Source organism: Pseudorasbora parva, chromosome 5 (genome assembly GCF_024679245.1).
Source record: "Pseudorasbora parva isolate DD20220531a chromosome 5, ASM2467924v1, whole genome shotgun sequence".
NCBI classification, from domain to species: Eukaryota; Metazoa; Chordata; class Actinopteri; order Cypriniformes; family Gobionidae; genus Pseudorasbora; species Pseudorasbora parva.
In genome coordinates this window covers 22,231,860-22,247,434 of record NC_090176.1, presented here as the reverse complement: position 1 = coordinate 22,247,434, position 15,575 = coordinate 22,231,860, and the positions used below count along the sequence as shown (strand labels likewise).

Sequence of the window (15,575 nt, the reverse complement as noted above, 5' to 3'; positions counted from 1 at the left end):
GCTAATCTTTTTAGATGGGAAAAATATATATGCTGAAAAATATTTACATATATTTTTATTTTTCAATGTTATACTGTCAAGCTCATTTGTTACACTATAGACTTCGTTACACCCCCCCCCCCACACACACACAGACCTAAAAATGTTGACCTTTTTGCCTCCAAAACATGATTTTATTTTATAATGTTCATGAAACAAGATGGTTGCTCTGACCATCAAATATATCAGATGAAGTGAGTCATACTGTTTTCATCTACTTTTAACTTTAATATTTGGTATGTCCACTCTAGCATAGTGTCAATATATTTCAACACTAATGGTATCCCATGCATTCTGCAACTGAAGCCAAAGGCTTTCCTTTGAATGTACAGTAGATCGGTCCCCCTTTTTTTTTTTTTTTTTTTTACTCGCCCCAAATGTGCTCGATGGGGTTGAGGTCTGGACTTTGAGGGACCAGTCCATCATTTTCAATGTTCCCGCAGATTCCTTCCATGGCAGTTACTTTCGGCAATAGTTAGAAGAATGTTAAATTAAGTCCTCTTGGAAAATAAAGACTAAATATTGATTTCTGATTTTCCTATATGTTGAAACATTAGTATTGTGTTGTTAAAAAATGAATAAATCTAGTTTACTTTGCATTATTCAAAATCTGAAAAAATGTTACCAGCTGTCATTCTTTTGGAAATAAATGCACTCTATATATATATATATATAGAGAGAGAGAGAGAGAGAGAGAGAGAGAGAGAGAGAGAGAGAGAGAGAGAGAGAGAGAGAGAGAGAGAGAGAGAGAGAGAGAGAGAGAGAGAGAGAGAGAGAGAGAGAGAGAGAGAGAGAGAGAGAGAGAGAGAGAGAGATTACATATATTCATATTATTTATATATTTCAATAAAATATTGAGGCCTTTAATCTAAAAGAACTTCATGATTAGTTTGTTGTCAATCTGGGCTTTTCTAACACGGTTACGATATCTTTTAGACACATTGAAAACACATTAAACCCTCGTTGCAGGAGACAGGAGAGATGGTGAATGAGAGAGACAGAGAAGTGGTGTCAGGACAGGGAAGGATTCGCAGATACAGGGAGACACTTAAGGGAGCGGGCTGGCACTCTTTAAAAGCAGCCGAACGCGCCTGCAGCTCTCATTCAGCTCAGCAGAATGGCTGATTAATTAACGGGCAGAAAAGCACTCCAGCACTCACACAACCAACACTAAAAGCTTTTCTTTCTCCATCTAGTGATTTCTATAATTATTTTGATGGTGAGGCTGTGCTCCAGGCCTCAAGAAAGCGGGGAAGGAGGAGGTGGAGGGTACATGTGGAGACGAGGAGGGGAAAGAGCCTTAACCGTGTTTTTTTTGGTGTTTTTTTGGGGCCAAATCTTTCAGTGAGTTATCTGGGCACAATGGCTGCTGATGGGGGACGTAAGTAGACATTGGTAACCTGTGGAGTAGCTCTTGATGGGTTTGCACCGTGTTTTAGACTGACCCTGCCGGGGTTACATTGAGGATTGGAGGACTGTTTGCTTAGTGCAGTGTGGGGGCTATTGTTCTCGAGCACATCCAGGACACGGCATTCAAATGGCGAGGTAGAGTGCCGACTGGAGAGCTGGTAACCTTGTAGACCCTTTATTCCTCTTATCAAACCGATTCCTCACTTTTTCCTCATATGTTTGTCTCTAAAAGTGTTTTTGGAGATGTGGAAGCATAGGTTGCCACTCTCCAGCTCTCCGTTGGTCTCTGAAGAACTCAGTCGCCCCTGTGCAGATAAGCGAGTCACCTGTCTGCCCCCTCCCTCTCTATCTGGAGGGAACAATGATTATTTTTTAATTGGAGCGGAGCAGAGCTCTGGAGAGTCTGGTTGTTATAGTAACTTTCCACGTTCAAGTGTGCTGGGCCTCTTCAGGGCTGAAGGAGCAGCTCGCTGCGAACCCTTCTTACAGCCAATGCCAAATAGCTCCTCACTCACCTCCCTTCTCTCTCATAAGGGGAACCTCAAGAGCCCCCCGCTCTTTCCTCTCACCGCATTCCTCATAGCCTTCACCTGCCTGCCTCCACCCCTCCAGAGGGCTCAGATGAGAGGAAGAATGGAGAGAAGAAAACAAATGTCTCTTGTTTTAGTCGTTTAGATAATAGTTTTATCTTAGATCTGAATCGCTGAAATAACTTGCATCAGTTTATTAGACAGATTATTATTATTATAATAATATGATCAATGACATACACTGTCATTCAATAGTTTGTGGTCAGAAACACATGTAGTATTGTGAATTATTATTACAGTTTAAAATAACTGATTACATTTTAAATTGAGTATATATATGCAATTTATGATAAAACTGAATTTCAGCAGTCTTCAGTGTCACATGATCCTTCAGAAGTCATTCTAATATTCTGATTCGATGCTTAAACATTTCTTATTAAGTTGTACCGAATAATATTTTTTGTGGAAAACATGATACAATTTTGTTTTTAGGATTATTTGATAAATAGTTCAAAAAGAAGTTCAAAAGAAAATACAGACAAATCTATAACAAATAGAAATATTTTGTAACATTATAAATGTCTTCACACAAAACTTACCAACTCCTACACTTTTGAATGGTAGTGTATGTATTAATTTAATCCAAAATAATTAATACAATGATTTGAATACAGTTTTTTTTTTCAGTCTTGCTTTTAGTTTTTTGAATGAAAACAAATTTCAATATCTATTAGGGAATAAAGTAAAACATGTCAGAATGATACAACTGTCCTGATATAATAATAAAGATACCGTTTGGTATTGTAATGGCAAAAAAAAATGTAAAGGTCCCATGGCATGACATTTTTATTTTATGAGGTTTTTCAACATTAATATGAGTTCCCCTAGCCTGAATGTTGTCCCGAAGTGGCTAGAAATTTTGATCGGGGTAAAACGAGTACTGGCTGTCTTTCTCTGCCTTTGAGAAAATGACAGCCCAGATGAGCTGATCTTGAATTCTCCTGTTATGACGTCATAACAGTAAAAGGTTTCCTCCCCTTCCTCTGCTTTGCCTGCCCAGAGAATCAGTAGAGAATGGCTTCAGTTTATCAGTCGCGATGTCAGCACAGGCTTCATCATATGTATTCGACAGCACCGCCACAAACAGTGAGTAACAGTGTTCATTAATGCCTGATCTGGGATCAGTGAGTTCTGGTGTGTAGCTAATCATTCAAGTTCACACAGACTTTCTTTCTAAATCATTTAATACTGTCAGTCCTGCAGCTGGCCGTCTTGATGCATCAGTGAATCAAGCCAGTGACTAAAACCATCAACTTCACGTCGTTTCTGTTAGCAGCATGAAACAAATCTGTCATTTAAATGATTAAACTACAGAGAGCAATCAAAGAACACTCTTTATAATGTCCGGATCTGTCAATCACACGTTTATCTGCACACTTGTCCAAGCTGCCGTTTGAATGACGCTTGTTATGCTGAACAGGAGCTCTTACTGTATTCATGTCGTGTTTGTTTGCTGTTAGTTGTGGTGAAAGCATTTTGTGAGAGAAATAATGTTGCAAAGTTTACTCGTGTTTATTCAGATCTCTTAGATAATAAACTCACACTCTCAATAACTCAGTACAATAACACTTCCTCAGCAATCTTTCCCCAGCTCCGTGTCTCACTGTCTGCTGCTGGCGCATGACTAAACCACGCCCCCTCCGCACGTAATCTTATTTCAAATGCAAAGATATAAGCCAATCACAACAGTGGGTGTTTTCACTGAAGATTCACAGCAGACACGCCTCTTGAAACAGAGTATTCAAGCCAGAGGGCTAATATCAGTATAGAATAAAATCATTTTATTTCTAAATTATGAAATTTTTTGATGTAAAAACCATATGAACAATATAAGTACACCCCAGGAAACATTATAAAATAATAAAAAAATCCATGCCATGGGAGCTTTAACTCTGCTGCTTCACTGAATAAGAGACAAACATTAGCCAATTATCTTTATAAAGGTTTATTTCTTGCAAGAAAGAGCCAAAGTCAACACAGTCATCAGTGCCTGCATCGAGTGTGAACTGAAGACATACCAGAAGTCAAAATCTCTTATACACCCATTGTCAAAACAATTCCTCTCAGTAGTTTTCCACACATGGTAAGACTGTTAAACCCAGCACAGAAGTGTCCTGCATGGCAGAGACACATATTAGCTCCTGTATGAATACAAACACACTCTAAATAATCAATATTCTTCATCAGTGATTATCATTTTTCCATAACAGTATACTTTTATTATAATTTCTTACAAATAAAATACATACAGTACAGGCCAGAAGTTTGGACACATTACTATTTGTAATGTTTTTGAAAGAAGTTTCTCCTGCTCATCAAGCCTGCATTTATTTTTAATTATTAAAAATGTAATATTGTGATATATTACAATTTAAAATAATTGGTTTTCAATTTATTATACTTTAAATGATCATTTATTTCTGTGATGCAAAGCTGAATTTTCAGTATCGTTCCTCGAGTCTTCAGTGATCATGATCCTTCAGAAGTCATTCTCATATGATGATTCATTTTCAAAGTTGGAAACAGTTCTGCTACTTAATAATTATTTTGGGGTCAGTCTTTTTTTTTTTCTATTTTTGAAATTAATCAATAATTTTATTCAGCAAGGATGTGTTAAATTGATAAAAATTGATGGTAAAGGAGATTTATATTATTTGAAAATAATATTTAGTATAATAGTATTTAATATAATAGTTTTAATTTTGAATAAATGCAGTTCTTTTGAACCTTTAATTCATCAAATATATTAGGCAGCAGAACTGTTTCCAACACTCATAATAAATCAGAATATTAGAATGATTTCTGAAGGATCATGATCACTGAAGACTGGAGTAACGATCCTGAAGATTCAGCTTTGCATCACAGAAATAAATGATAATTTAAAGTATAATAAATTGAAAACCAAATATATTAAAATATAATAATATATCACAATATTAAAATTTCTGTATTTTTGATCAAATAAATGCAGGCTTGATGAGCAGAATAAACTTCTTTCAAAAACATTACAAATAGTAATGTGTCCAAACCTTTGGCCTGTATTGTATATTATAAAAAAAAACTGCGTCACTCCCTATCATTATTTTAGAAACTTGTGTCTACAAAATCAAGTCATGTGCAAATTTTATAAAACTTTTCAAAACCAACATGAATACAAAGAGCCATTTTCAACAACCTGGCTGGCAGGTGTGTGTTAAAGTCGATTTTTAAAAGATTTTCCCTTTTTTTTATTATTATGCACACTCTTATGTCATTGACACTTAAACCATGCACAACACTGTTCCTTATTGAGTTACCACTACAGGAGAGTAGCTCAGTTTTATTTACTTACCAAAGCCAATTTTAATTGCTTTTGGCACTTATTGAGAGGACCCAGAATAGAGGACTGTAGCTTAAGACATTTTCTTGATTTAAAGCTCAGCTTCAAAATGTCTACATCAAGTGTAATTGTGTCTAAAGATTTACTACAAGAAAGTAGTGCTGTGCTCTGGTCTTGCCTTCCGAGAGACTAAATCAGTTCACAGGTGAAATTTGTGCTTTAGATAACTGTACTGAAAGTCGTCACACAAATCATTTTATGAACATCATTCACTTTCACCCCAACACTTTTTAGGGACTATTCTAGCAGAACAATCAGTTTTATATATTAAATCTTATACATTATATAATATACTACACAGACAATAATAAGTTCACAGTCTGTCTAGGCCATGTAGTCGCAAAAACAGGTCATGAACACGGCATACATTTGCATATCAATGTCATTTACAACAACTTGACTGCTAAGGCTTTGTATGCAAAGTCATCTATTACTCACCTTTATGTTGTCCAAAACCTGTATGACTATTTCTTCTGAGAATCACAAAAAAGGGTTACACTTTATTTCAAGGTGATGTAGTGCAATTATACTTGTAGTTACTAAAGTGTAATAGTTAGGACTTGGTTTAGGGCTAGTTAGGCATAATTTACAAAGTAATTGTGCATAATCTACTGTTATTACTATAGTAAGTACATGTAGTAATGTGTAACTACGTCACCTTGAAATAAAGTGTTACCCAAAAAAGAATACTGTTAGTGTTTTTTCTCCATACAATGGAAAATAATGGGTCGCAGTGCTGTGTTGGACAAAAACTGTTGAAATATCTTCTTTTGTGAAGAAATTCATACGGGTTTTAAATGACAACAGAGTAACGGTGACTATATTTCCAGTTCTGGATGAACTAGAAGGGTCAAAGGAAGGTGAAAAAAGTACTTTGTGCTTTATTATAAGTGGATATGCTACAAAGACTGAAATAGAAATCAGATGTTTATGGAATTTTGCATATTTATTATAAATGATTTATCCATGCGCCTCATTTTTTAAAATGTATTTTTTATTAACGTGCCCTCATAATCTTTTATCAAAATAACTTCCCCTCCCATCAGAAACATCAGAAATGGTAATCCACCAATCAAATCACTCAGTTTCACTAAGATATACAGGTGCATCACAATAGAGAGGAATACACTTTCACATGCAGAGAATCTTATTACACCCCACCACTGACCATACAGTACAAGCCACTACACATATTGTGAGACACTTTTTATGACAGCGGTGGGCAGCAGGCTGTGTGTTAAACCGCCTGTCCGTCTAAATAACCGAGCCGCGTTAATGACTCTCAGAGGATGCTTTTAAATCAGACACGGGCCATACAACAGAGCAACTCTCCCGTATAACAAACTCTTCAAATGACACGAGCGCGTGCTCACGCTGACTCCGGAGTCACTGATGCTATTCTCATTCGCATCCTCAATTTACCCATCAGCAGCCTATCAGCATGAATTCCCCTTATGCAGGGAAGAAATGAATATGCAGCGATATTCGAACTCTCACCGCCCGGCTGAGTGTGAAAAGCTAAAGGTGGGGAAATGAACCAGAATATTATCAAAAACGGAGGCTGTAGGAGACACCTGGTCACTGAGTCAGACAACGTGTCAAACAGTTATGCATATGACAAAGATATATCCTTAATGAGCTGAGCTATATCTACTACACATTTGTCTCCATGTGGCAGGCATCCTTCCCTTCATACAAAAAAATGAGTTTCCTTGTGACATCTTCTTCAGCCAATGACTTTATCTGACCAACAACTGATCCATCATACTGTTCTAAATGAAACTCCTTGTGACCCAAAATATCCATTCAGAAATGTCCACAGGGATGATGGGACCAAGACACTCAGGTATAAATAATGTACAGAGAGAGAGAAGAAAGAAGTTTTCACTTGTATATTTCAGTGAAAACATAAGCCATTTGTGCTATTCATTTAAAAATGCACTTGATCTAAACCCAAAGGCTAATGCAATATTCAGATAGGTGGAGGCTAAATAAAGATAGATATATTGATATATTTCTGATGCTCAATCAGCAGAGTAGTATTGCAGCATTACTGAGTCAGAGGTGATGACTGAGCTCCTGCGTCCAACGGGAATGAGAATCAATATTAGAGCAGATCCTCTGGGTTTACAGCTGTGACTCATGTCTTAAGGTTATTAGAATTATAAGTCAAGGTGAGGAAGAACTTATTATTAAGTATATTATTAGGCATCACAAGTTCTTTACAGTTGCCGAGCAGTTTACATGCATCACAGGTGTGTGTCTATCATATATTATACAACAGCTTCAAACTTGACGTATCCAATCAGAATTGCCAATTTAGTTTTAAAAACAAGTATTATAGGGTTAGTTCACCCAAAAATGAAAATTATTTCATTAATTACTCACCCTCATGTCGTTGGACACCCGTAACACCTTCGTTCATCTTCGGAACACAAATGAAGATATTTTTGTTGAATGAATGAATGAGGCATTTATATAGCGCTTTCATATGTACTACTGTACACCCAAAGCGCTTTACACTTATGTCAGGGGTCTCTCCTCAACCACCGCCAGTGTGCAGCATCCACTTGGATGATGCGACGGCAGCCACAGTACAACGGCGCCAGTGCGCTCACAACACACCAGCGATAGGTGGAGAGGAGAGAGGGTTGTTGAAAGCTGATGGCTGAGAAAGGCTTCAAAAAGGCATCGTTGGCATTCAGTACATTCCCACTGACTCACTCACAAGACCCATAAAAGGCACTAAAGATGTCGCTACAAAGTCCATCTCACTACAGTGGCTGTGCAATAATTTAACAAAGCTACGAGAATAGTTTTTGTGCGAAAAAAAAAAAAAAAAATCTAAATAATGACTTTATCCGCCAAGTTATTGTCTTCTGTGTAGGTCTCGGACGTTAACTCACGCGAAAGAGGCGCTCCTCCTCTTCTGGGTCATGTATTCGAACGGTGGAGCTGCGTCACATTCTCACACATGCGTCGGGTAACGTCAATAACTTAGAGGATAAAGTCGTTATTTTGATTTTTGTGTGCACAATAACTATTTTCATCGCATTGTAAAATTATTGTACAGCCACTGTAGTGAGATGGACTTTGTAACGACGTCTTAAGTGCCTTTTATGGGTCTTGTGAGTGGGTAAGTGGAAATGAACTCAATGCCAATGGAGGCCTTTCTGAAGCCTTTCTCAGCCATCAGCTTTCAACAAAAATATCTTCATTTGTGTTCCGAAGATGAACAAAGGTGTTACAGGTGTCCAACAACATGAGGGTGAGTAATTAATGAAATAATTTTCATTTTTGGGTGAACTAACCCTTTAATATTTTGTAATCCTTTTTGTTTTTTTGGATACATAGCAAACAAATTTCAAGTATTGAGTTTTTCTTTTTTATTTAGTGCACCCTAGTGCATTAATACTGAATAAGTATTAATTTCTTTAAAAATCTTGCTGACAACAAACATTTAAACAGAAGTGTATTTCACTCACTGGATTATAAAAAAAATACATTCCAATGTGATTATTTATTACATAACTCATGTTACATTTCCAGCAAAAATCTGATATAAAATTACTCATACCGTGATATATAATCTTGGCCATGTTGCCTACCCCTACTGTTGACCACACTGACACTATTGGATGAGAACTGAACTGAACGATTAACTAATATAATACGATTTATGAACGATTAACTAATATAATACGATTTATGAACGATTAACTAATATAATACGATTTATGAACGATTAACTAATATAATAATTGGTGATCTTTACAACGGAACTGAATCCACACTGAACTGACTTCAGAGCTGCCGAAATGAATTCTTGCATCATTTAATTATTTTCCTATCACTGTAAATCTGCTTAAAGCAATCTGTATTGTATAAATAACGTTGAGTTGACTTGACTTATGACACTAATCAGAACTGCTAATGCATCGGTGCTCTTCAGACACTCTGTAAACAGATGAGGACTGAGAAAAATATATATATATCATTTCTTGGCATATTATAAAAACATAATATATATAAACAATTTATACTTTAATCCTTCAGCAATCAATACAATCCCAAGGAAATCCACTCACTGAATTCAGTGGGCTCTGAAACCTCTTAGGCTGGTTTAAGCAGGGTTTTTTCGCAGCAAGGATGTATGTTTACATGCATATTTACCTGTCCGCAGCAGTAGGTGGAGGGCTTCGTTGTTTGTTGACTTTGGCATACAGGCCATCCAGAGGGTCTTCTGTGGACGGCTCTCTGCTGTGGGACACTGGAGGCGGGGGTCTCTGAGGGGAGGGGCTGCGGTTCCCATACGGAGGCTGGGAAGGTGATCCGCGCTCCCTGAAGTTGTTGATGCGGGCGTAGTTTGGGTCCAGGTCATCATCCTCCACGTCAGGTGGGGAGAAGCGGTCCCGAACCTGCCGTTCTCTCAGCTCCTGGTGCTTGGCCTCAATTCTGTAAAATAGAATAGCTGATTTTAACCTACTCTGCATTAAAATCACCATTTAGTTCACCATTTACTTACATCATGTGGTTCCAAACCAGTTTCTGGTAACACTTTTGTTTAGGGTCCAATTCTCCTTATTAAAGGGATAGTTTACCCAAAAATGAAAATTACCCCATAATTTACTCACCCTTAAGCCATGCTAGGTGTATATGGTATTCATCTTTCAGACGAATACAATATGAGTTATATTACAAAAAAAATATCCTGGCTCTTCTAAGCATTATAATGCCAGTAAATGGCAGCCCAAAATTTGAAGCCCAAGAAAGTGTATCCATCCATTATACAACTGCTCCCCATGGCTCCGGGAGGTTAATAGAGGCGGACTCGCGGACCACCTTCCATTATTCAACTTTCAGAAAAAAAGTGCAATGATAAAATAGTTTTGAACTGCGAGAGGCTTTACACTTTCTGCCTAAGTTGAATACAGAAGGTTGTTTGGCCGGAAGCTAGATATTTTACAAAACTCATCGATTCGCTTCAGGAGGCCTTTATTAACCCCCTAGTAGCCGTGTGGATTACTTTTATAATGGATGGAAGCACTCCAATTGTATTCTTCTGAAAGAAGAATGTCATATACATGGGATGTCTTGAGGATAAGTAAATCATGGGGTAATCTAAAAGCATGGTTTGTGACCAAATTTCTAAATTTCTTTGAATTCTTTGAATTGTTTTGAATTTCCTTGAATTTTTCGTTGAACATGAAGATATTTTAAAGAATGTCTGTAAACAAACAGTTGACGGTAGCCATTGACTTCCATAGTATGAAAGAAAAAAAACAACATTCTTCAAAATATCTTCTTTTGTGTTCAGCAGAAGAAAAAAAACTTGTACAGATTTGGAACAACAGGAGGGTGAGTAAATGATGACAAAATTAAAATTTTTGGGTGAATTAACCCTTTAAGAATTATTATTTTTATTGTTTATTTTTTGTCTGAGAGGGGAAATGTGATCTAAAATTTCAATTGAGCGAATGAGCAAACCACACAAGCAATAAGAGAGCAACTGCAAGAACTTGAACTTGAATCGTATTTACACTTTCAAGTACAGCTCCAAAAATACAATCAACTGGAAAGGTCAAAAAAGACCGTTCGGACACATCCAGCTGATTTTCTCTCTCCCCCTTTCCTTTTCTGTCTCTCTCAGGAGCTTCAACAGGCTCAGTCAATAAAGTCTCTCTCTCTCTCTCTGAACAAATGCCACTCTTGAGCATATGGAGGAGAACAGCACGGCTCCAGCTCACACTTCACACGTTTCCAAGTCCAAATAAGCCTCGGCAAACACCACACAAAATAATGACTGCAAAAACATCCCCGCATCTCAGCTAAATATATCCTTTCCTCCTGTCTTTTGGCAGAATATACATGACACACAGAGAGACAGAGATAGAGAAGGGACGAGGAATCTAGTGCTGTGTGTCATTTCAATAATGGACCACAAAAAGCTGTCCGAGTGAATGAGATGGAAAGGGACAAATATTAAGAGATCTAACCCCGTGCATCATGCGACAACAACAAACTATACACTCTTTCACATATGGAATGTAACTTTCTTCCCAAATTACATCTGAATCTTCTTAAGCCAGTAACTAACTGACAAACTCATCCCAAAAACTGAAACCAAACTATATTCCGCTAACTTCACCACTAATGACTGCTATCTTTACATCAGTAAAACATGTACAGTAATGTACAGTTATCCGATTATCATCACAAAATAAACTGGATGAACGGGACATTGTTAGTGTCTTATATCACTCTGAATGGGTTTGCTTTGCGATAATGACTGGATTGCTTTGAGTAATTATTACATTACTAGGAAAATATGTAGGGAATTGATAGCCTGGGACAATGATCAATTTAATTTACTTACAGTATATTTATGCCTTTGGCAACAGCTTCAGTCTAAATAGTGTACTTAAGCTATATATTTTATCAGTATGCACATTTTATGTATTACAGTTAGTAATACAGTTAGGCTAATGAACCATATTACTTAAAGAATTGATAATTGTAACAAATTGGCTGTTTTATTGAGTGCATTATTACTTTGAAAATCTGCTTTTTCTTACCAGGCTGAGAAGCATCACAGAGGCACTGTCAGAGTAATTCCTCACTAAAACATTACAACATGTCAGAATGAATTTCAAGATATGTTTCTGGTTAATAATATACACGATTCGGCTCTTTTTAAAGTGTTTTTCAGATGCTTGAATGCTCAGTGCAATGTGTTTCAGATGATGTGCTCCCATGTCTCTTATGAGTAGTCATCCTCCTTTGAGCCTTGACTCCACCTGAATTTCTTTTACTCCCAGAGAACATTACTTGGCACTGTTTTTGTGAGGTAGCTCAAGGGATCCAGGCCTGACTCCCTATAAAACTGAATAAGGACAATCTGTACAGTTAAAGATGCCACAGCAATGCACAGGCAGCAATTTGGGGATCTTAATCTATGTAGGCATCTCTCTATGTAAAGCGGCCTTGAGCTATGGAAAGGTGCTATATAAATAAAGCAACTACTTCTTGATCTTCTTAATAATGGTCAAATCACAAAAGGAAGGGAGCATAATTACCAATGCCTTTAAAGATTACTTTAAATCAAAAACTAAAAAAGAATCACGTAACCTTTGCTGAGAAGGCAATCCCATAATGCAATGAAACAATGTATTGATTTAATCAGAGATTGTCCTAATATAGGGAGATGAGAGGGTCTGTATCTCTTACAATTGGAGAAAGCTTAATGGCTAACTTGGATCATGTGCTGCACCTCTCAGCCTATCGTGTAATGGCAGTGACATCAGTGCCCGCTAGGGGTGTCACGGTTATCCAAATCCTCCGTTCGATTAAATTTTCGATTGTAAGGTCACGGTTCATTCAATTATCCATTTTTACATTCATTTTTTTTAAAGCACTGGTTGCTATGCAATTTTTAGACTAGATTCTATACAATATAATATCTGACCTTTGTTCGCAATGTACCACAATACATTGTCAAATAAAAATTATTAACAACAATGTAACAATAACTTATATCTTCATTCATTTGAAAACTTAAGCAAAATAACCCAGCAATCTGTAGTCAAGGCAACTAAATGTGTGCTCAGACCTTCAATAACTTTCTCCTACATTATTGTACAAGGAGGGAATTCTAGCACGCTAATTAAATGCCTAAATACACATTGACTCTTATTTTGAAATGCATGCGTCTCACTATGGCAGTTGCAGGATGCTCATTCAAGTTCAAATAAGGGGGATAAAATTTGCACTGTTACAACCGTCTAAAATATATAACTATATAAACATCATAAAGTAAACATTGTAATTATTCATCCGCATTAGTTCATAAACTATTGCCTGGCATAAGTACGAACTATTCATTAATTGAGCCGTTCTGAAGCGCTGTATTGGAGATGCTTGAACCTGAAGGACGTGCGTTTCCCCCCGGTGGTTCTCGGTTAGTTCCGCACGTTACAATTCAAATGGGCGCATCTTTTACACATTATCAGTTCTGACTGGATCTCTTTCCTAATAGTCCCTCCCTAACATTTTCTTCTCGTTTTTGATTCCTTGACGAAAATGACAATAGATTTTCGTCATAGCTTTTTGTCATCCAACACTAGTTTTTATTTAGTTATCGACTCGTCTGTGAAAAATTATTCGTCAACGGAATTAACAATGCTTTAGTGAAACAGGAGGGGGTTCAAAATCTGTCGATGGGTCTCCTGCATCTGCAGTTGCCAAGCTATCTTTTGAGTGGCTGTAGCTAAGTTAGAGGAGGTTGACTTGCAGCACTTCAACACGTGTTTTTCAGGCTTGGAGAGCAACCAAACGTGACATGGGGGCGTGGCAGCATTGACGATTCCATTTTTTAATTTGAAGTTTGATATTGTGACTTAATTTCGAAATCATGACACCCTTAGTGCCCGCCGTTCAAAGTTTTATGACAGTTTTTATGGGTTCAAGTCATGTCGTAAAGATCGCATTTACGATTTGAACGCGCAAGAATGCCACCATGAAGTCATAAATGCCAGTGGGAAGTTCAGGATTTTCTTTAAATACAGATCTGTACCCCCGATCTGTATTTGGGGATGTGTCAGTAAAGAAACATGGTGGAATCAATGGATGCATCGTCTGTAGTTGAATATAACGGGTATTTAGCAGTGGCAGCAGCCAGGCTTTGTCATTTACAACAAAGTAAGCTAGCATTGTAATATAACAATTAGCCTAATATGTAACAATACCGTTTACAATGGCTTCGTAGATTCATTTAAAACGTAACAGATTCACCTGATGTGCATTCTCTGTTGTTTATTTTTTATAAGCAGAGTTAACAAACCTTGCTGTATTTTCATGAAATTCATTAAAAGAAGGTACACCGCTTTCTTGCTACCTACAAAGACACTTGAACGCACATGATGTCGTAAACATGACTTCTCACCTCGTAAATATGAACATCCCAGGAGGACTTGAACGCACCATCAGTTACAGTTAATAAGCTTAGATAAGTTAATCAGTTTTGTGTGGATTTGTCTTGTGAATAAATGTTCTATAGTTGGTGTTATATCACTAGTAAAGGTACAGTAGGACTGCACTGTTTGTGGAATGTGCTTTACTGAAAGAGAAAAAAAGAGCGCAAATAATCTCTCTCTAAGAATACACTAAAAACATTATAATTGAATACATATTTAAGTAATTAATTAAATGTATTGTTTTACCTTCATTCATTAAAAAGCATTATATCATCATCATTAGGCACACAGCAGAATCATTACAACACAAGACTAACCTCGACAGCAATAGAAATATTTTTTTTTTTCTTTCAACAAGCAACATACAATATAACACAATAATTAGTTATTCATTTTCTCTTTATTCTTTAAAATAAAGTAATATATCAGTAATAATCAGCGTCTTGGACCTACATGCTGTTGTAATAGTCATTACCATAAAAGTCTTATCATAACTTGTAAAACCTGAAAGAAAACATCTGTATTTTCTACTTTCTTTAGACAATATACAATATCACTCATTATTACTATTAAATACTATGATAATGCCATAAGGGTAATGGCATTTAGGCTAATGGCTACAGGCTTGTCCTCTAGTGATATAATTAATTCAAAACAATCAACAACAAAAATATGGAGTGCTATGTACACTCCATTCAAAAGTTTGGGATCGGTAAGATTTGTGAATATCTTATGCTGAACAAGGCTTCATTTATTTGATCAAAAATACAGTAAAAGAGATAATATTGCTATTATTAAAATATTATTAAATGGAAAATTGCGTGTTTGGCTGGGAAGCATTTTCTCACAAACAACTGAAAATTCTGTGTCTGGCAGGGAAAGAGTTAGAGTTTTTTTGATCAACTTCAAATGCATCCTTGCTGAATAAAAATATACTTTTATTAAAAAATATATGACTGACCAAAACTTTTGAATAGTGGTGTATTTTTATGCATATTAGAAAAGCACACTTTCAACTTAGCAACATGCTAATGCCAAACTCTATTGTAATCAACTGTGCAATGAGTCTGTGCTGTGCGCTTTTGCATAAGGAGATCTATTTGTAGGAGTCGCTAAGATTGTAGAATGTTTCAAATCGTTTACCTACAGTGTGATGCTCAATCTCAGGCAGGATACAAGACAAGG

General features: G+C 36.6%; 1 protein-coding gene across 5 annotated transcripts in view; it reads right to left on the bottom strand.

Annotated features, from left to right (window-relative positions):
* Positions 1 to 15,575, bottom strand: part of pard3bb (par-3 family cell polarity regulator beta b) — a 460,252-nt gene that overhangs the window by 90,112 nt on the left and 354,565 nt on the right. For all 5 annotated transcript variants that reach the window (XM_067443471.1, XM_067443470.1, XM_067443472.1 and 2 more), the window contains one exon: positions 9,592 to 9,873. In XM_067443471.1, the coding sequence (XP_067299572.1) occupies positions 9,592 to 9,873 (282 nt within the window). The remainder of the gene's footprint in view (positions 1 to 9,591; positions 9,874 to 15,575) is intronic.